This window comes from Lepisma saccharinum, chromosome 8 (assembly GCF_977018435.1).
Source record: "Lepisma saccharinum chromosome 8, izLepSacc3.1, whole genome shotgun sequence".
Taxonomy (NCBI): domain Eukaryota; kingdom Metazoa; phylum Arthropoda; class Insecta; order Zygentoma; family Lepismatidae; genus Lepisma; species Lepisma saccharinum.
Window position 1 is genome coordinate 36,324,598 of NC_139236.1, and position 24,032 is coordinate 36,348,629.

Sequence of the window (24,032 nt, forward strand, 5' to 3'; positions counted from 1 at the left end):
CCTTGACTTTTGACCTTGAATATCTCAAAACATGTCATCACCAAAAATCATGAAAAAAATATATTTGGTCCCTCATATCATACTCTAAAACATACCAAAAAATCATTCTGGGACTGCAATGGGATCAGAAGATACAAAATAATATGTGTAACTATGTGACTGATAAAAGCCCCATTACATGAACTATGAAGAGTCAAATGTCCCTTAACACTCCCTACAAAATGTGAAGGAGTTATCCTGGGTATAATTGGTCATCAAAGAAATAGGTTAGGCACAGGGAGATCCCTAGCCGTGTGTGTCAAGCGAAGATCCGGCATAATGTAGACCGCCATATTGAATTCAATGCAAAAATTTCAAAGGAAAGGGGGTGATGTGATATATCAAATGAGGCTAGAATTTCACGAGAAATGAAGTGACGAAGGATTTTCCAACGTATCTTACGCCAGCAAAAAGTTATACACATATCTTTCATTTACAATATATGCACATTATAATGTTGTCAATGTTCCTGTGAGCACACTCGTTGACGTCTCTCACACTCGCATAGAACATTTGGTAATGTAGCATGTGCAACAACATCGCAAGCAGCAACTATGCCTTCTCTCAGATGGTCAATATCAGGGACTTTTAGTGCATGCACCATTCTCTTCAAATGTTTCTGAAGGTAAAAGTCCTTCTAAGATGTTAGATCTGGGGAATGTGCAGGCCTTTTCATAGATCCCCGTGTGCCCATCAATCTACCTAGAAAATTACCATGAAGAAATTGCAAAAATGTCCACATAGTGTGGTCACACACTGTCCTGTTTCAAAACTCTCGAAAAGTGCCATATCCCGTAAGCAAGGGTGAAAAAACCTGTTCACTTAACAAATCCAAGAAGCCCTCACCATTTAAGGTTCCGTTGTTGAATATGGACCAACCATTTCCATTCGCCATACATTATACCACATAATTAGCTTACCATCAACAACCATTCGACTGAGCAAATCACAGGTATTGCATATTATTTTTATTAACTTCACCGTGAACATAAAAATTAGCCTCGTCACTGAAGAATTTTTCATTCCAAAGGAAGTGTTACGTAATTGTTGGAGAAAATGGTTACAAGCATGCAGTAATAAATTTTTGCTGGTTAAATATATGTTGGATAAACCTTCGTCACTTCATTTCTCGTGAAATTCTAGCCTGATTTGATATATCACATCACCCCCTTTCCTTTGAAATTTTTGTGTTGAATTCAATATGGCGGTCAACAATATGCCGGATCTGCGCTTGACACACATGGCTAGGGATCTCCCTGTGCCTAACCTATTTCTTTGATGACCAATTATACCCAGGATAACTCCTTCACATTTTGTAGGGAGTGTTAAGGGACATTTGACTCTTCATAGTTCATGTAATGGGGCTTTTATCAGTCACATAGTTACACATATTATTTTGTATCTTCTGATCCCATTGCAGTCCCAGAATGATTTTTTGGTATGTTTTAGAGTATGGTATGAGGGACCAAATATATTTTTTTCATGATTTTTGGTGATGACATGTTTTGAGATATTCAAGGTCAAAAGTCAAGGTCATGTGACAAAATTATATTTTTATCCAAAGGTAGGCTTGTTATATATCACTGGAAAGCTTGTTCAATTCCCTGTACAATAAGCTTTATTTGAGCGTCCTAGGCAAAATAGTGGCGCAGTTACAGCACATTTAGTATAGCTAAGCGGGCTCAAAAAAGGCAATTTCTGCAAACTTTGACCTTGAATAATTTAACAATTACAAGACGTACGAGACTAAAAATTTTCATAGTTACTAAGTTCTATGCATAGTTTCAACTCCCCAAATTTCATGAAAATCGGAGATGGTCAGGTTAAAAATTGCACATATCTGTGTTGATTTGGCGTGGAATGACTCATAGTTTATTCCCCCTTTATTTAAATTTCCTTCATGTAGAAGTTCTTCAAATCATTGCTGTAATTCTTGTCTATAATTGTATTAATATTTTATTAGAGCATTTGGATTTCCTTCATGTAGTAGTTCTTAAAATCATTACTGTAATGTTTGTCTAAAATTGTATTAATATTTTATTACTGTATGTATTGTTATATGATGTTTTCCATACCTATGGACATGGGTCAACGGAAATAAAGAATATGAATATGAAACATTGAGACCCAAGTCACCATTTTTTCCCTGAAAGGTGCTACATTTTTACATTACAGGTGCAGACTTGACTGAAAACTATTAGAAGAGCATTTTGCAATTAAATACAAAAGCAAAATTTGCCAATGAGTACTTATACAGAGGTTGTTCGCTTTATATCCGACCATTTTTGATTCGGTGCTGCCACCTGGCATATCACGCTGGAACTATGGGTCTGCTGGCGGGAGCAGTGCTGTGTCTGACCTTGTAGGTGCGCGAGTGTTGGTAGTGAATGTTATCGAATGGTGCCGAAAATCAACCGGTATTGGGAGGGTTACGTAATGGCCCTTTTCCATGCTAATTTTTCATATGTACGCATTGTGAAACAGTGTCGGGAGAATGGGTTAACACTCGGGATGACTACTGCGAAAGCTGTTGTGGGCCGTTACACACAACAGGCTCTCCTTGCGAAACATTCACCCACAAAAACCACCAGGAGAAGGGCTGCAAGCAAAGTGTCACCCGTAGTGCGAAGGGGGATCAGTCGATTGGCGTGCCAAGAAAATCCTCCAACTCAACGTGATATGGCCCACAGATTTCACCTCGCACCGTCAACTGTGAACAAAATAATCCGCAAGCACCTCAGGTTGAAGTGTGTGCGGAAGGCCCGTATACACCACCTTCTACCGTGTCACATTGCCGAACGTAAGACGAACTGCAGGAAACTGTATGAAAAGTACCTGGTGGGTTCCAAATGGAAGAAAGTTGTCACAATGGATGAATCATATGTCCATCTCACTGCTGGTGGTCACATTCGGGTGATCACATACCGTGACATTGACGGCAAGGGACGCAGCAACTTTGTTCGTCAGTGCAGGGAAAGTTTCCCTCGTGGCTTTATGATTGTGACAGGATTCGGATATGAGGGTAAGTTGGTGATACCCAAGGTGGACAAAAACGTGAAGGTGAGTGCCAGACACTTCCAAGATTCCATTTTGACACCTATCTATCGGAGAGACATCCCACAATTGTATGGAATGGACGCGAACCAGGTGATGGTCCATATGGACAAGGCTTCGAGTCATACCGCAAGAACATCACTACGTATTTATCAGGAAATGGGAGAGGAATTAGGAATTCGTGTCATTCCATTTGAAGACATTCCTGTGAAAAGCCCAGATGCCAGTCCTATGGATTTTTGCGCATTTGGACTGTTGAAACGACGTCTTCAACATCGCCGCCCACGCACCCTGGATGTTCTATGGAAAGCTTGCAGGGAGGAGTGGGACATAATTCCCATGCCTGTCCTGCGCCGGAGCTTGCTGCAATGGAAACTGCGATGCTGGGCGATAGTCCACAAGGCTGGGGTCCAATAGAACATGATCGGTGGTGGCGGGGCGGTATCTCTTAAGGTGAGTACCCGTCAAAAATGGTCGGATATAAAGCGAACAACCTTCTGTAGACTACCAAAATTAATGTTACCAGATCGCTATAAGGGAAAAGTAGGACATAATGTCCCAAAATGTAGGACTTCAAGTGAAAATGTAGGACACAAAACATTTGCAATAAATAATACATATTTCTAGAACATGTTAGAAAGTAATTTAAATTGACACTTTTCAGTTGAAAAAAAATTATTCCAAACTTCTAATCATACTAAACAATGCACCTCTCTCTACAACTTTTACTGGTACTTTCAGATGATCCAATTTTTCTCAAAATTTCAGTTTTAGTCAAAATATATTCATGAGAGACTGGACAGTCAAATTCTTTGAAATTATAGGGACCAGTACCAAACTTTTTACAGAATTTATGAAAAAAAAATATGAATCTCATGAATCCATTGTGCTGATAGTAATGAAAGTACTCTCTCAACATTTGCATTGTAACCTGTAAAGGCAAACAGATATTCAGCAGTTACTGTAATTTGAAATGGTTCCAGAAGTTTCATCTCCGGTAGTTTTAGTTCAATAACTTTGTTCTCTATACCCCCTGCTTTACAATCAAAATACTTTGTTCAATCAGTATAAACCCCAAGACAAGAAATTCCACTAAAGAAATGAACGGTGACATCATCAGAATGTGGCCCCAAAACTTTGTTCATTAATTGCTTCCGTTGTTCTTCTAGCAGAAACTTTTCTTTTCTTTTTGGGCAATGACTGAATCAAAATAAATTTCACTATTGAGTTTGGGAGCATAGTCCATAGATTTGTTACTTGCATGATTTCTCTTTGTTCAACTCAAACACGTATTTTCCTAATTAATATTATGCGATGCTCAAAATGTAGGACATTTATTATATTTTTCAAATTCCTCCCGGAAGCTGGACATAATGCTAAAATGTAGGACAAGTCTGAAAAAAAATGGATGTCTGGTAACCCTAACCAAAATCTAGCAACATTAACGTAATATTCAATCTACTCCTTCTCAGAGCAAGAGAGGGAGGCAGATAAAATAATGAAAAAATAACCTTAGATGATAATGAGACTTGCTTATTCAAATGTTCTGATCAGTTGCTATCCTTTTTTGTATTTGACATATTTTTTTTTTAAAGAAAAGATAAACTGAGTCAAAGGGAATTTTCACTCCCAAAATTATAAATATTTGTTTTTATAACCTATTGCTAACTTATTGGGTTTTTCTCTCTTGGCATACAACTTTATTACTTTATCTATGGGGATTTTCAGTGAAGGGTATTGGTTATTCCACACACACACACACACACACCCTTTATCAACAAAAATCTTTAGCTTAGTGGGGCAAAACCCCATCCAATTAAACAATCACACATTATATACCAACCCTTTATATGCTCTTAACATCAGTTGCCTTTTGTCCACACACTGTCTGGAACAATTGCTGCCCTGTAACTGGTGATGGAGTTTCGTGAACCATAGCCGACACAGATACATAGCACAGATACCATTTTATGTAGATGCTACTGACTGACGTGTCACAAATGCGGTTCAAACATGGCAACACTGTACAGGAATAAAGCATTTCCATCGTACGTTATGTGTTGTCACAAACTGCATGTCCCTTATAGGTTGTACAGTTTACATGCTACAAATTTTTTTAACTCACATTTGACACTTCGATGTTACAAGGCTTTGCTTGTAACCAACTTATGACAAGTCAAGAAGTAATAGGTCAAAGCAAGGAAAAAGAAGACAGTGGGATATCTGTATATTTAACGTATTGATATACTGACTGTACAAATATTTTTTTTCTGATTTTTTTCATAACTGTAGATGTTCTGGTAGATCGTGCAGGTAACTCAATTCCTTAATATAGTCAATTTTACTTTAATAGTTGTACCTCTGTAGTTTGGAGGTCGGTGTCTTTTGTTAAACACCTGTTTCCTCCCCATTTTACCAGAACTTACCGCAAATAAACAACCACAAAGGTTCCTTTATGACCATAGTATGAAATAAAATGTCATAAGGAGGGGATGGGCTTACTTAACTTAACCATGAGGGTTTTCATAGGTTTACTTAGAAACATCATATATATTCTAAATTAAATTTGAATTTGAATTTTATTTTCTTCCATTGACCCTTGATTAAAAAGGCATAAATGAGACATAGACAAGGATCATTTTAGCATATAAGGAGAAAAATAATATAATTGGGTGTCCTTTTACAGATATACACTAATACAATGTTAATCACTCAATAAAAAGTGTAGACCATTATTTTTGCTGATTTCTTTTTATTTATAGTAAGAAACATACAACATGACTCCCAAAAATTCTGTTAGAATATCATGATACTAGTTTTGCTGCAAAGGAAAAAAAAATATAAGCTAAAAGAGATATTGAAGAAACTAACAGACCATTATGGTTAGCAAAGCACACTTCACCTAAACACATTGGTTGAAAATAATAAATAACAAAAATATGGTGAAACATAATCAAATAAATAAATAAATGCATACATCTTAAAATCTTTTTTAAACTTCAAATTTAGCACTGCAACATTGGGAAGAACTAGCACCACATATAATATACACTTTATAAAACTGCATGGCTTTTTTTATAAACCGTCTTTGATGTACAGGGTTTCTTTCAATAGAAAATCTAGCAAGCATACGAGTACATAACACTGTCATCTGAATCATCCATTGGAAAATATTTACGAACTTTATACTTTGTTTATTTCTTGTTACAAATATATATATACATAATTAATGCTCCACGTAATAACAGTGGATGTTTTATACTTTTAAGTAATAGGAAAATAAATAATAGTTATATATCCTATATCTATTATACAAGTGTTTTATTCTGCAAGTGCAATAATATAAAAATAGCTAAGTTACTTACAATTATGATGTTACAATTCTGAAATTAAATTGGAAGGGAGAATATCAATAAACATCTTCATTGTCAAATTGAATTGAAACAAAGGATTTTAAGTATAGAAAAATAGAAAGTGTACACTTACATAAATATATTTACATATATCAACATATATATTTTGAATTTTTTAAATAGTAAGTTAGCTCTTTCTAGAATCGTATTAATCAACGGAATAATGAACACCTTTTGTAGAGATAGTTTGAGAGAGAGTTAATGATAATTTGAAGAACTATTGTTTGTTTGTAATGTCTAAAAATTGCTGGAATAAATCTGACAAGTTTTCATAAGTTTTAGTTCTACATTCTTCTAATAGTTTGCCTAAATAAATATTGAAACTGCAGAAAACGTGCAAAAATTTTGATTTTTCTCATTTTATTTACAAAAACAGAATTCGATTTAATGCAAATATTTTGCATTATATATATATATTATGTCTGGATTTTTTTACATTGGCAAATAAGCTGTTGCTTTACAACAACAATAATAATGGTACTGTATATCTCTGTTCTGATTCTGAGCAATAATAAATCCAGAACACTTTCAATATGTGCTCCTTACTTTTGAAAACTAATTAATTCCATTGAAAAGATTAAAATGGTAACATATTAAATTTTGTACACTGATAGCAGACTTTTTTTCGAAATTAATAAATCTATGTTACATGCGAAAAAATGATATGCTGTGTATATACAATTTGTTTAATGAATGGCCAGTTTGTAGAAATTGTAACCATATACCTATAGTGGTAACACATTATAAATTATATTTTTAAATTTAACAAGTATTTAACACATGTTAACATTACTTTAGAGTTGCTATTTTAGTATTAATTAACATCAAATAAGATATGAAACAATTTATTTATCTTGTACTGCAGGCTTACGCAAATTTTTCCAATGGATGATGGTATGAGCGATACATCATAACCTTTAGCAGTCTTTATTCTCTAGAAAGCTTTCTTCAACACTGATGTTGCAACACTCATAGTCTACAGTTTTATTGGTGTTCCTCTACCAGTACGAACTATTCTTCCTGTCTTTCACTGAACGTGTCGCCATGCTTTGGAGTACCAAATCTTCAGAACCAGTCATTTAACAACATGAAACTTTCTAAACTTCAACCCATGTCATATATATATAACATAACATTTATATCATATATATAACATTCTTCTTTAGAATATAGTAAGCAATCACTTGCTCGGTTTGAAACGATAATTAAATAAAGCCTTGTGTAGTTTGTTATATGTGTGTGTGTGGCTTCAATGTTTTCCCCTTACTTTTAAAAGGTTCAATGATGTTATACTTTTTTTTTCACTAATTAAGCTTTCTTTGTTTAGTTGGAACTCAAAGCAAATTGTCCCCATTTAAACATGGGGAATATTCAAGCCATATGTATAATCATAATGTGTATATATATATTTACAAGATATCAAGTCGTAGATGATACCATGGGGCAAGAAAAAACTTGTTACATCCTCGATCAGTTATATATATATACTCGTGAGTGTTAGAATATAGTAAAGACCACGTCTTTGAAAAAAAAAACATAATAAAATTGAGACTAGTCGTAGTTTACGAGCAGGTATTGCTATAGCCATATACCATGATTCTAGTTTCATTCTTGCAGATGATTGAGCAATATGTGATTATTCACGGAAAAAATGTCAGTTTTTTTAATATTTATTGTGTCAAGAGGCTGTATGGGAAGACATTGTCTTTCTTTGTATTTAGCCAGATAATGCACGAGGGTGAAAATCTCTTACGTTTAGAGATGGAAATGAATTGTTTCCAGTGAAGAGAAAAATTATAACACTCAAAATATATGTATCTTCAAAAAATAATAGTACTTTTGAGTGTTCTTTGGTTATGTGGACGAACCTTCCCATACAACCTCCTACAGTCACACCAAAATACACACATTCTTATATACAGTGCCAAAGTATCTACATAATTTTGTCTACCATTTGTTTACTTTCAATCTTTTAGGAGTTTTACAATAAAGTATATTTTGTTATTATTTTCTTCTTCTTTATATTGAATTAGCAGCTAGTACCCATCACCATGTAAAAGTGATCTAAATTGAACTGACTGATCAAATAACAGCCAGTATTTACTACTATATAGACGTTTTTTTTGTTGCTTTCTTAAAATAAATTCATTGTTGAATGAGCAACAGTGCTGTGAAAAAGGCAGTATGCATTTGAATATCAAAATCTCCATCACACGAGCTTTTGATGTAAAAATTAACTTTTCAAATGTGTGTGTGAGCCTTTGTCATTGTGAAGCAAGGACATAACACATCTATGTGAATAAAATCTCGTTTGGGTAAAGAAGAAAGTAATATGGTGAAAAACTAAAGCTTTTGCACAGCACTGTTTTGTAACACTCTTTCCCTAGATAAGTGGAAAAAATATACTTATTTATAACTATACTTAACAGAATGTTCAACAAACCATAAAGACTACAGTATGTCACCAATTGCATTCTAAAATGGTAAATATATAGTATTGGGAAACTAAAGGAGGTTTTCTTTTTCTTTTTAGTTGAAGGTAAAGGACAAGTTTGTGTTCAATGGATTTTAATGTGGTGAGTGGCAGGCAAGGAATTATGTTTGTGATTGGGATGCATATGTACATCAGTAACAAAAAACCAGACAATTAAAAAAAAGTATCGGCAGTTATAATCTAGTCATACTTTTCCTCTATGAAGAAAATCAACTTGTTTAAAATTGTATAACCACGGTTGAGATACTTCGCTGTCAGAAAGGACACTTTGTATTAACATACATTGGAATAGAATATACTGGCAAGCGTTTTCTACAAAAGCAGATGTTGTGCCATTTTTTTATCTTGTTTACTGTAGGTGGGAAAGAAACAGTACAAGGGCTCTACCGTGCACATCTAGAAGGTATCAAGTGATGCAGGATCGGGGAGGGTATAGGGCATAAGGTGTAAGGTATACTGAAAGCATGGTATTACTACAGGACAGGCAGGAGGCTGGAAATTTCTTTGTTTGTTTGTATAAATTGTGTAAATACAACCACGTTTTCCCGAACTTCTCTGTTTTTTGTCAATATACACACACACACTACCCATAACAATTTGGTTTGACCAGATCTATACAAGAAAGAAAGATAAAAGAAAAAATTTTGACTATATACTCCTTATATAAAGAGTTATTTAATTATGTACACTGTGTATTTTTAACGGAGTAACTTTATATATATATGTATGTATATAGATATATATATATATATATACTTATAATTAGTCATCGCGACCGCGACTATACTTTTTTCTTGGGGGGAGATAGAATATATGTATATTGAGTTGTTTGAACAATGATAACCTCATTTCTGTTCTAGTTAGCCAACAGAACACAGTTAATTCCATCTGCAACAACTCATTCATTTTCTTCGCACTCACACTTATGGAAAAAATCATCAATCATACAAATATACAATTATTACTGCACACTTACACGATCATGTTCACTGAAATTATTACACGCACTAGCTTTACCAAAGAGAAAAAAAATTGCGTTGCGTTTCACCATTGTCTACTTTTTCTTCTGCTAAACACTTCACTTTTTTTTTTTTTAACAGAAGGACATTCTGTTGGCATCGCCTTCGTTTTATATTTCTTCAATATGGCCGCCATACGAAGCGTTCTCTTTGCCAGTGAAAATTTATGTATGTGTATATATATAACTTTTATTCTAAAAATAGAAACACACCACAGCAACTAAACCAATATGGTGGCAATGTAGATGCTCTGTTCACCGTTTCCTTCGGTATGAACTTTGCTTTTTTTTTTTAATGAGGGCGATGGACGCATAGGTTTATGAGATGAGCAGGTAACCGTGCCGCGTCGTTATATAATTAAATCTTCACCTTTGTCTTTACTCATATTTTTAATATTCCCTTCACACCTATACTTTAGGAGTATTGTAGCATTTTGAGAGTACCTCCTCTTCTTACCAAAAATGGCAAGTAAAGGTAAAAACAGTGGTCACACATCTTTAGCACCGTCAGTTGTTTGGAAAAAATTTGTTAGAATTCTTATCGAGGCATTGAAGTAGCTATGCCTTTGAAGAGAGATTTTGTTAGGAAGGTTAAGCATTGGAGAGTAAAATGAAATGTAAACAAGGGATTGGGTGTGCAAGTTGTGCATTCCGGATTTATGACAGAGCTTGAACAACAACTGCACTTATATTCACAGTAGGCAGGGAAAGATATACAAGCCATGTTAAGAGTTGGAAGAAAAGAGGGTTCTTATGATTATAGAAGTTGTGCAGTAAATTGGGCTACGTAGTTCCTGAGAGTAGGCCCGCAAGACAATCACAAAAGAAAGGAAGAGGGCGGTGATCTTTGGTTAACTACGATTGAACTACAAGAGTCAATGTCACATATTAACTGATCTGGAAGAATTTGTGCGTTTACAACAGGTTGACTGGAATGGAAGTTAGTCCCAAAAGGAAATAAAGTTAGTGATATTTCAACTTTGTTTTGCATGGCAGTAAGTTCAGCACAAATGAGATAGAGAATAAAGGTGTGAGCAAAGAAGATAAAGGACTTAAATGAAATGTGCAGATTTGGTTGATGAAGATTGCGAAGTGTGTCTGGTCGTTTTTGTGGCACAGTATGGTGCATGCGCTTTTCATGTAGGCGATTAGCTGCTGGTGTGACTTCAGAAGGAGTGACACGGGGTATAAGTACGGCGAGAGGGGGATGAAACAGAAGGGCTTGATGATGACGTATGTTGCTGATGACCCCAAGTGGTGGTCGCCTCTACTTGTCCTCTTCCAATAGAACAAGATCATCTGCCACAACGTCGCTGATGTGCAAGTAGATGATCCAGTACATGAGGTTAAAACAAACGAAGCACACAGGAAACACGATGCGTGAGTACTTATCAATGTCACTGGGTGTAATGCCATACAACTTGTTGATGTCCTTTCCTGGGTGGATGATGTGCGGACCTGCCTCCTCGTCCGCACGCCCATTGATGGTATTCTCCAGTGTTCCTCCCTTTGAATGGGCTTTAGGATCGTGAACCTTGAACCGCACCTCCTGAAACAAGGTAACACTTATAAGGTACACAAGGACAGTTGGAAGCCTTAAGCTAAGTGCAAGTTGCTTGTAATTGCATTCATTATAATATTTAAGCACATACATGCACCCACAATGTACACCAGTCACCACATTCAGTCAAGCTGTTCTGACACTATAAGCTTTAGAAGTAAAACCAACAGTAAAACAGAGGATACTCTCTCTAACAACATCAGAGTCAATCTATTCCATGTATACATACACATAGAATTCAAAAGAAAAGTGAATGAAAACAAAAATGGTTTCAATATCTTTGAACTTGACTGTACCACATGTGGAAACTACAAGAGGCACAGTGCCTCCAGTTGAGCACAGAATGGCGTGGGACCTTAATATAAATGCACAAACTTTATGTTAGTAAACAACCCAAATCATATTTATATGCAGTATCATTTCATTGTCACGATGGAGTAATTCTTTTATTTTTTGTTAGCTTTTCAGTATCTTGATATTTGCAGTAGTTGATTGCATTAGTAGAGCATGGACATTTCCTGGAGTGATGATGCGATGCTAAAAATGGGCAAAATTTGTGCGACAAAGTTGGTAATCTCCCTTAAATTCATGGCCGAAAGTTGGTCACCATGTGAACTCGTGTCCATACAGGTGGCCTAGACAAGAATAGATCTAACATGCAGTGGCGGCGATTGGGTTCCAAAACTAGGGGGACAAGGTGCAAAAACTGGGGGGGGGGGGCAAGGACAGGTCAAACAAGAAGTGGGGGGAGGGCAACTGTCCCCCCTAATCGCCGCCACTGCTACCATGTATTAGCTCATAACAAGTGATGTGTCGTAGACTAGCGGTTCTTAACCCTTCGTTTATCACGGACTCCCTTTAGATATCTTTTGTTGTTACGGACCCCCAGAACTTAACATAATATTTGAAGTCCTAAGGTGAGTCGAATATTAATTTCAAGTTGCTTAGCACAGGCCTTATAAATACACAAAAAATACTGTGCTACTACTAATAATAAATATTAATTTAATCTGGTTTAGTAGTCGACCTCTGTGGCAGAGTGGTGAGCGCAGCGTGCGACGACGCCAGACGTCCCGGGTTCGAATCCCTGTTGTTCTGACATGGATGTTTGTGATTGTCTGTTCTGAATGAAAAAGTCGAGAACTGAGATCAATTGATATGAGGTTTTCGGGGGCAAAGCTGCCGCGTAGATGCTTTCCTAAAAAAGAAAAAGTATGTAGGGCTTCTTCTGACTGCCACACCGGAAACCCGGGTTCAATTCCCGGTGATCTAAGTGATCTAAGGTCGGAATTTTTCCGGCCTTGTCCCTGCATAAAGCGGCTCTGCGACTCACCCAGCCTCAAATAAATGGGTCCCTGGGGGTAAAGACGACCGTAGCCGAGCTCGAAGAATGTGTGGGGCCCTACCCCCACATCCCCTTATATCCTTCTTGGCATGCTGCAAAGTACTCGGGGAACTTTATCTGTACCTTATTACTGTAATTTGACTGTATTTCGCTTACAAGTGTATCGGGTTTAATAGCTGAACTTGTATTTCAAGTTCTAACTAGACATTAACCAAACGATTTCTATACTTACTTTTAAGATAGATCAAAACATTCTTATTTACAATAAATTCTCGTATTCCTTTCCAAGCATCGACTTTTGAGAAAAGATAAAATGTGACAACAACTGAGAAAAGTAGTACAGTCACAGGAATATTTCATATATTTTTGTTTGATACTTAGCAGAAAATTCGTAATTCCAAACAAGACTGCAATTCAAACGCAGAACGATTAAATATCAGTTCCCCTCCCCCTCCTTTCCACACCCCTCAGTCCTTCCTCAGCAGTAGGATAGACTGTCGTTTTTGGCGGCAGCTGGAGCAAGCGAGTGATAGCGAACTCGAGCAGTAACTAACCTAGTCAAATGTACCTAGGTACATACATTGCACTCAAAATTTTAAATGCGCATTGAGGCTGTGTCCGAAAGGTACAAAGTGCAGACTTGAAATATGGTCTTGATGGAAGAGACGTCACCTAGTGTAGTTCGAAAGCGCGAAGTTCACGAGGAATCAAGACCACAGGGCAGATCACTCCAAGTTGCAGGCTCGGTCACGTGACAAGTGGACTTGTTGTTCATTTGTTTGAAATCTCGGAGGTAGAAAGCCAGCAAGTTGTTGGTTGCAGTTCTTATAATGTGTGGAAATGTATGTATAGGAACATTTGCAAATGCTATGTGATTTCTGTGGTGAAAAACAAGTGTTTAAAACGTTGAAAAACCAACGTATTCTCGGTTATATCTTCTGATCGTATTTGGCGCTGCAGTCGAAGTGCAGTTCGAAAGACTTTCACTTCCAGTCCACGACTTCAAGACCGCACTCCGTGACCATACTCGGAGGATGCTCGCTTCGGACACGGCCTAGACTCCTAAAAAGTACAGAACTGGAAATAAGTATAAATGAATTGTAGGAAGTTCCTCTATTCGTACATAGAAAAATCGCCCGACATATACAAGCATGGCCACAAAAGGGAATTTCAAGTGGCATAGAACAGCTGATGCCCATCAGCATATGACCACCTAACAAAACCATGATTCTACTAAATATTTTGCAATAATTTTAATAAATACTCTTTCATGTCTTTTTGCAAGGTCCATGAATTACGTATAATGTAAATATATTTTAGTCTTCTCTATTAAAACAATGATTTTTAAAAGTTGAAAATTTCGTTCATTTTACTTCCTCTGAAGGGGTACCAAAAATTGTTAGTTATTTTTAATGTAGTATATTGAGGTCAATTTTTCTTTTATTTTATTGTCAGTAGTTTCAAGTCAATATAAATAACTTTTGGTCATTGTAAATAAAAATCTTCTTACCTATTTCCTTGCCAAAAAAAAAACAGTGATCTCATATGAGATCATTGGGACTTGGGCATTTCGGAACTGGCAACACTGATAATTTGAAAATCGTTCTTCTCCATTGTTTACGTTGAACGATTAGCGACAGGTTCTGCATTGTTGGCAGCCAGAGCGTGGTGCTGATTACATCACAAAAAAAGGACCCTAGCCTTACATCCCCTAAATGTGCCTTCATGGCACGGTGCTATATGCACGGGGAACTTCACTTTACCTTACTTTTTGTGATTGTTAGAAGAACAATGTCTTGTTTTTCGCACATTCAAGCGTGTCCAATTGAAGAAATACTGGCTATCCTAAATGATCTTAGTAAAAATGAATCAGTTAGCGATACGGAAATTGTCGTTCTACTGCCAGACAACGTAGATAGACTACCTTAGTGATGAAGATGAAGGTAATGATGATGAGATTGGTCTAGCTAATGAAAGCGAGGTACCAGGGCTACTGGAAGTGTTATAGTAGGGTCATGCTGGTTCAATCGATGATGAAGATGCTGTGAATGAAGATGGTTGTAATGAAATTGCAGGAGATACAGTTCAATCAGGAAACCTAGGTGACTAGTGTTAGAAATAATGCAGTGCAAGGGAAGAAGAGAAAACGAGTTAGCACCACAATTTGTGCAAAATATAAGATATATCAATAATAATAATATAAGACAAATAGGAAACATGATAACAGATTGACAAATCTTTTAAAATACGTCACCTCCTAGACAAATTGAACAATATATAATTTCATGCAGTTCGATGTCTTTCAGGCTGAATTGTCAATAGACGAAATGATTGACAAATATCTAGGACACAACATGCTGAATCAATTTACATAAGGAAAACCTGTGCCTTTTGGTAAAAAATGTGGGCACTCTGTGGTTCCAATGGGTACTGTTATAACTTTGACCTTTACCAAGGACAAAAAGGCAATTGTGATAAAACTCCTCTTGGACCAATGACATCCCTCTTGTTTACTACCATTCATAAACCAGAAGGATATGAAATCTATTGTGAAAGCTCTTTTACAACTTTTCCACTTTTGAATGAGTTAAAGGAAATAGGATTCCGAGCAAGTGGTACAGTTAGGGAGCAACATATGAACAATTGTCCAGTTATGACAGTTAAGGACATGAAAAAGATGAAACGGGAGGATCTTGATTATCGTATCAAGAGGAACAATCAAATTTTGGTTGTCAGGTGTACTGCAAACAGTCCAGTTACTCTTGCTACAAACTTTGATATAGTAGAACCACTTGGTAATGTAGTTTGATATTCAAGGAAAGAGAAGCGAAGGATTACTGTGCCCCAGCCAAAGTCATCTGGAGTTACAACAAGGGAATGGGAGTCAAACATGCAACAAGCATTCGGGGGAAAAAATGGTACTGTCCTCTCATGAGTAGAGCTCTGGAAATGGCAGTGGTAAATAGCTGGCTTATACTCTCAAGAAGAAATAAATTACTTTTTTGGAGTTTTGCAGGCAAGTGACATTGGCTCTTATCAAGCAAAACCGTCGCATCGTTCTGCCATCATGAGTCGCTAAGGTTGTTCTGGACGACTTCGAACTAATTGTATCAAGCGTAATGTGTAAATCTGTGTGTGGAAGGCAATGTGCCTTATCATGCAAAGTTGTGGACATTTCATTGAAACTGGCAAAATTATCTCTAAATGCAACATTATTCAGATGTTTGACATTTAATTCTAAAATTACTCTGATAGATTAGTTTATTTTGTCAACAATATTCAGTATTTTCTGTTGAGTTGACTAGATAAGTCATGCAAAATAACCATTTAGTTTATCTTTTATTACTATTCTAAGTATCCATACTAACTATACATTAGTTAATTTTGTCAACAATATTCAGTATTTTCTGTTTTGCATTATTTTTAGACTTCCAACTTACATCGAGAGTTGGATAAATGAGTCATGCAAAATAACCATCTATTTGATCTTTTATTGCTATTCTATAAGTATCTCTACTTGTATTGAAAAAATACGTTACTATCAATCGAATTTGTCATCTTGTAATAGCATATCCACGTAGAATGTATATTCAGCCTGAAATAAAATGGTGATGTAGTATGTTATATTTCTGTCATTCATTCTTAATTTCTAACCACGAGATCCCAGTGATCTCATATGAGATCAGCTACCTCCTGACGAATAGTGCATGGCAATCAGAAAATTTCGATTTAGTCTCTCAAATTTCATCGTCAGAAGTAAATATACCTAAAAAAATTAAAATTCAGAAAAAAAAAGTATTCTGGGATTTCGTGGGGGTGGGTGTTAAAGGTGAATAATATGTACAATAAAAATTAATTGCAACTGTCTCGTTGGGGTATTCATCAGAAGCGCATTGATTAGTTGAAAGCTGAAAAAAGTATTAAAATTTCTCGAAATTGTATGGCATGGCCAGAAAGATTATAGTCGAAACTATGATGCGCTTAGCCTAAATTACACGTGAAACGTGTTGAGTAAAAAAAATATCCTGGCGCTTCTTGTGAGCCTGGCACAGAAATCCCACGTAGTTTATGTTCAAACGCTCTCCTTCTTCCTTCTTGCAACCTCTCTGAATCTCTTCAGGGAATGCTCTCAAATTGCCACAAGAATGAGCGGCACAATTCATGTTTCGTCCTTCTGCTTCTTTCAAATAAAGGAGACGAAGAAACGTGTATAAAGCCAGGGGAGAAGGCAGACGTAACGAATGGGGACAAAAATGACGCATCCATTTGTGGTAAGCCACAACACTCACTGCAGTCCCAGCCAAGTCTCCCCTGCAGTGGCATAAGAGTCGTTGACTGGAGTCCCCTGGCGGCGGTTTCTGTAATCTCCAGAACCAACGTACGGGCTCGAGCAGAGGCTGAAAGTGACGACGCCTAGCTTTAATACAACGCTTTTAGAAAAGCTATTATGTAAGCTGTATGTAAATGACAGACTTTTACAACTCCCTACGAGACCGAGACCGTGCCAAGTTTCGACTCGAGTCGAGTCCTCAGTTCTCGGTGTTGTCTCATTTTGTAAACAAATAACTCGATCTGGAGCCTCGAAATACAGTATGTAACATTCCTATTCGTACACACGGATTTTCAAAGAAAATGCCTTAATATCTGAAAGGAAATACAATCTTTTGAAATTGTTTCTTTACAATTCAATAACTATAGTGGAACCACAAGCAAAAAAACCTGCGCAGAAGCACATCGCGCCGGCGAGTGCGGGAAAGGGCAGGGGCAAGCAACATTCGCGCTGGCTCACGTCAGCGTTGCCAGGCCTATTGATTTCTCGGGAAAATTCCTTAATAAACTATTGCTATGGAACCTCCAACGGCCAGCTTAAAAACACGTTTCCTGCTCATCTTATACTTGAATATGGAGGGGAGATGTGGAGTGGAACTCCACTCAGCCGTGAAAAGTGCTGTTTGAACTGTGAAATTATGTCAAACGCTACTCAGTTGTGCTAGGACATTACTGTATTACTTTTACTACCTTACTATTTTTAGATGGCTGTACTTTATCCCACCCTAAACTCTATTTCTATTTTAGTTATTTTACGTCGCTTTTGTGCCTCTACGGGTAACTACGACAATATGGATTAATGAAAAACTGATGAAATGGATGATGTGACACAAGCACAGTGAAACGTCCTTGCCTTACGAGGTAGAAACACTGGCTTCGTAGCGTGGGCAAATTATGTTATACACGTATGTGTTTGTGGGTGTGTGTGTGTATTTCTAGCAGATGGGGAGGATGGGTGGCACCCTAGCATAAGCGTTGCTATCTTGAATTATTGAGGAAGACATGCTGTCTAATTCACCAAATATATTTCACATACGTAATGCATTTTTTCATATGGTGCAGGACGCGTGCCCACCGCTATCGATAGCTGTACACCGAACACCAGCAGAAGGCAAATTGATTTGTTATTGTTAGCATTCGACTTGAAAGATTGTGGAAAATCGCCGACAACGAAAGGCGGCACGTTAGCTTCATCTGTGAACACAACTTTCTACCATTTCCTGTCATAAAAATTCCTAGCGATAATATAGGCATCCCAAACCCCTTGTGTCGGTGCTAAGAAAGGGCAAATTTGAGGGTGTTTTCCACGCACCCTCTAACCGGAAAATGCGGAAGAGATGAAAGATGTTGGTCGGTTCCCTCGGGCGGTTTACTTTATTTTGTTTGAAACGTGTCCACTCCTGAAATGGAGATCTTCGGTATATTTTCGCCAAACACAGGGTGCTGGGTTTAGCACCATTGTTACAAAAGTATCTGTGACGTTTACACCGTAAACAATGCGCGCCACTCCCCTTGCCCCCCCCCCCCAGTGCTCACGACTATGCCGCCCCTCCGCCCCCAAGAACGTCGTTCATCCGCTGCTATTAGATCATCGGATTTTGTAGCAGATCTTCTGGTTTCCCAAGGAACAATCTCCCGAATTTTTCAAACTTGCGCGAACGCTTTAGACGGAAGGTTTTTTTCCTTGTGGTCGAGCTAGGAACATAAAATCTTACCCAAATTCTGTATAACCAATGACAATAATAAATTAAATTAAACTGAAAGAGAAACATGCCATTTTTGTATAACTTTTCTATTCGTAAACTTAATAATATAAAAGAAAAAAGTATATTCAGAGCAAATTGACTGACAGTTCTAATACTTTGATGCGTATCCTTTGGCTTTAATTACTGCTTGACAATTGTTCTTCATAGAATTAACCAGTTTCCGACATGTTTCAGAACTTATTTTATTCCACTCGGCTTGCACAACAGTTTTCAACTCTTGTGTGGACTTGACGCCTGCTTTATGGACTCGCCTCTTCAAAATTGCCCATAAATGCTAAATGGGATTTAAGTCTGGACTTTGAGCTTGTGTTTGTAGTGGTTTAGGCACATTCCATATTAGCCAATTCATGTTAACTTATGCTTACTGTCATTGTCTTGTTGGAATCTGTAGATATGCGACATGTCCAGTTTTTGGGCACTCGGCTTTATATTGTTCTTCAGTATGTCCAAATAGACATATGCATCCATGATACCATCAATAAACTGGATGGTACTAACACCTTTGGACGACATACAGCCCGAAATCATTAATGACCAATCACCGTGTTTAACTGTTGGAACTGTGTTAATGTGATCATTGTCTTTATTTGATTTTCTCCAGACCCTATTTATCCCATCTGGCCCGTATATATTAATCTTGGACTCGTCTGACCATATGACACTATCTCAAAATTCGTGGTCCTTGTGGATGTGCTCTTTTGCGAATGAAAGTCTATTCCTGCGATTCACCTTATTTACATACGTGGTATTCTGCCATGATATCCATGCTTCCACAAGGCACGTCGGACAGTTTGATCGGACATCATCTTGCCAGCAACATTTTCTACTAACGGTCGTAACTGAGGAACACTTAGTCGGCGATTTTCTCGCACTCTTTTTAAAATAAAGCGTTCATCACGTTTATTCAACCGTCTCTCTTTTGGTTTTCTCGGCACATTCTGTGTTGAACCTTCCTCTCTAAATTTGTTTACTATGTATTGAACTGTGGACTGTGATTTATTGACTGTTTGTCCAATTTTTCTTAACATAAGAGCCAAATTTATAATAACATCCTTCAGATCGGAACTAAGTTCCTTCACCTTGTCCATTTCGAACACGCTGCTAAATAGACGATAGGTCTACAACAATACCTACGCCAGCATTCCGCTTGACCGGGAGCGCGGCTGCATGTTCAAACTTGTTACGAAGTTGCAAACTGCACTAAATCGCCCGAATAGTGGTGGCGCTGTATGCGAGGAAGATTGAAACTCTTGCCTGTACGAATAACAATGTTGCATGAAACAGCGTATTCTTCTCTTTTCACACAAATTATATGCTCTGTTTATACACTTTGAACATACATTTTTATTGACATTTGTTGGTGAAACCTTCATTAACATTAATTTCTAGGTACATATGAAAATAATTATATTTACTAGTAGATATGACATTTATTCCTCGGAAATTCTATGTGTACGAATAACATTGTTTCCATACTGTATATAATAAAGAATATCTAAGGAGTGTCTCCGATTAAACTTTTACAGCGTATAGGGGGTCGTAAAGGTAAGCAACTTGTGTTAATAACTTATTTTCTCTGAAGGCTCGTTTCAACGGTAGGAACTCTCGCAGTTCACAATTGCCACCAAATGGATTGACTTTGTAATTACTACAAACAATATACGAGGGCTATTTTTTTTTCAACCTCCGATAGGGCATGAAATGATAACCACAATGAATAGCAAAATGGGTTTATTGACAAAAGTAACGTACACGTATAATCTACTTTTCAACGTAATCACCAAGAAGATTCAGACATTTATCGTACCGATGAACCAGCTTTCCAATACCCTCTGCAAAAAACTGTGCCGCCTGTCTGTTGAGCCAGGTCTGCACGGTGTCCCGAAGCTCCGCATTAATGCGGAAGCGCCATCCTCCCAATCAGTTCTTCATAGCCAGGAAAAGGTGCAAGTCAGTCGGCGGCAGGTCTGGGTTGTAGGGAGGGTGATCAAACACTTCCCAGTGGAATCGTTGAAGAAGGTCTTGGGTTGACGCAGCAACATGCTGTCGGGCATTATCATGAAGCAAGACAATGCCTGAAGACAGCATGCCTCTCCGGTACACAGCTCATTCGACGGTGAATTACCACCACTGCATTGTGCCCCTCTGCCTGTAGAAATCGCATCACACTACGCACCTCGCACTTGGCGGGAGAGTTGATTGTAGCAGACATCTCTACGTACGCCTGTCGCTCAGCTTCAACTGAAGCGTTGGGCTTGGCAGTGGTGGTGGTAGTGGCAGGGGGACGCCAATCACGCTGCTTGAAGCCCCGCTTCCTAGCGCTTCACGGGTCACCTGGCGGCACCATCGGAGGTTGAAAAAAGTAGCCCTCGTGTGTGTATATATATATAAAGGTAAAGTGCCCCCTGTGCTTACCATCACGCCATGAAGGCGTATAGGGAGTGTGGGGGTAACGCCCACACTTTCTTATCCGGTCGTGAGTGGGTGTGATGTGATCAGCATCACGCCCCTGACCTCCTTTACCCCCCAGGGTTTCCCCCAGGTATCCATGTTATTCGACGCTGGGTGGGCGCCGGGACCGCTTAGAAAACTTTCCGGATTTGAACAGGTCGGGTATCGAACCCGGGACCTTTAGCATGGTAGTCAGACGCGTTACCGACTGAGCCACCGCGGTTCAGTATATATGCATGCATGCATGCATGCATACATGCATACATACATACATACATACATACATACATACATACATACATACATACATACATATGCAGGATGTCTGAGAAGTCAATACCTATTTTTCATGTTGGTAATACATAATGTAGAAAACATTGTATGATGGTAACTATCACAGGGAATGAAAGCTAGTTCTGCACCATTTATGTTAAAGGCAGTACGTGGCGTGGCGTGACTTTTTAAAAAGTGTTACCGGCTATCAGTACATCAATTATGTCTGCTAGACGTTATTACACCCCCCCCCCCTTTCGGTAAAGAAAACATGTCTTCGAGCTAGATATTTGTTCATTTCGTTCTTGTTTTGCAATCAGCACAGTGATTTAGCCACAAACACTCCTAGAAAGAACTACCACTCATGAGATAGTTACCACGAAAATCCAATGAATAGTGGTAGACCCTTGTCAATTCTTCATCTGTCTCCCTTTCTTTGCAATGAGGTGCGAAGGGTCAGTTTGCCCTTTGTGTGGTGAGCACTGAGCAGACGACAGAACTCTGCTCCTTTGTGGAAGGGAGAGCCAGCTGTACGTACTACTGTTGCCAACTTAGTATTTTGGAGCAAGGTTTGTCCAAATCACGAATCACGCCAAGGAACTATATTTTCGTCTATTACCTAACTGGTCTCAGTTGTAGTTCAATCCAGCCTTGGCTCTGCAGTCTACCTCTAGTTGCTTCACAGAAATTGTATTCCTATTTTAGGCGGGATTTAGTTATTTTCTGCCAATCCGATGTGACAACACTGGCTGCTCCGGTAGGTCTGAACGGCAACAGGGCCCCTTAACAGGCATATGAATAACCCCACAGCACACTATGGACAAAAGTCCTTCTCCGTTCTTTCCCTGCATTGGCGCCGTCTTCTCCCTTGTTGCCTCTTCAGATTAGCGGAACGGCCTCCCTCTTCGCTTCTGTCGGCTGCAGAAAAAATGTCCTTGGCAATATCTACTCGACGGCAACTGTTGTTCATTAACGTATTTAACAATGTTGTCATTTTATTGAAACTACTTTTTAATTCTTTACATTTTGCTGTTACCTGCGGTAACACCGGCTACATGCACGCCACGCCTCACAGGTAACTAAACATGCCTGCCATCAACGCTTAGTACAGAAGAGCGAGCAAGAATTACTGCAAGGTACGAGGTGTATGAAAATCGGTAGTCCAAGTTCAGCGTTGAGAATCATCGAAATGCAACGCTGAATCCTAAAACCATAAAAAATTGTCACATTGATAAGAACAGGTTCTGTGTTGGATGCGCAACGCACTGGTCGATCGTCACTATCGGAAGAGTATGTTGTACACGTGCGGGAAATTTTTGAAAGAAGCTCTAAAAAGTCCATCAGGCAGGTCAGGAGCGAGAGCGGGCTAACACGCTATACCATTGAGACAGTTTTGAAAAAATAATTAAATTTCCGTTCCTGGAAGCCTTATTACGTCCAGCAAATCTTTTCCGAGGACTGTGACAACTGCATGGAATTTGCAGAAATCATTGGTCGGATGGAAACAAGATAATCTTCTACCAATCTCCATACCTCGTACCTTGTGCTAAGCATTGGTGGCAGGCATGTTAGTTACCTGTAACATAAATGGTATAGAACTACTAGCTTTTATTCTCTGTGATAGTTATCATTATACAATGGTTTCTACATTGTGTGTGTGTGTGTGTGTGTGTGTGTGTGTGTGTGTGTGTGTGTGTGTGTGTATGTATATATATATATATATATATATATATATATATATATATATATATATATATATATATATATATATACATACACACGAACAGTGGAAATTGTTACAGTTCAGAGACACTTTCGTGCGAAATTCAAGAAAAGACACTGTGTACGTTCCTCCATTTCCACAGGACCTGGATAATTTAAAGCAGCGCATCTCTCATGCAGTGGAGCTGATAACCAAGGATATGTTGGAACGCGTCTGGCAAGAAATGGATTATCGTTTTGACATCTGCCGTGTTACCCAGGGTGGCCATATCCAACATTTGTAATTGCCCAGGTACATTTACAACCTCCCTTTCTTCTTTTCGACATTCCGAACAATCGAGAAATTCCTAAGGATTGTAATTATTTCAAAAGTTGTTAATTCTTATTGTTCCTGCACTGTAAGCGTTAAATTTCATGAAGTTTAAAAGTTTTAATTCTAGAAATGCAAAAATAATCAGTTGAAGGGGAAGTAATGTGTAGAATTCGAGATGTTCACGGCATAGGAAATTTCGAGAATTTCCCTACCTTGTCGGTAAATGGTGATTATTTTCAGTCCCGAACATCGGG

General features: G+C 38.0%; 1 protein-coding gene across 8 annotated transcripts in view; it reads right to left on the reverse strand.

Moving 5' to 3' along the window:
- Positions 1-7,191: 7,191 nt before the first annotated feature.
- Positions 7,192-24,032, reverse strand: part of Rdl (Resistant to dieldrin) — a 377,476-nt gene continuing 360,635 nt past the window's right edge. For 4 of the 8 annotated variants that reach the window (XM_083126520.1, XM_083126521.1, XM_083126519.1 and 1 more), the window contains exon 9: positions 7,192-11,564. In XM_083126520.1, coding sequence (XP_082982646.1) covers positions 11,286-11,564 — 279 coding nt within the window. In that variant the 3' untranslated portion in view covers positions 7,192-11,285. Of the gene's footprint in view, positions 11,568-24,032 lie in introns of all 8 variants that reach the window. The other 4 variants (XM_083126517.1, XM_083126515.1, XM_083126516.1 and 1 more) reach the window with 1 other exon arrangement.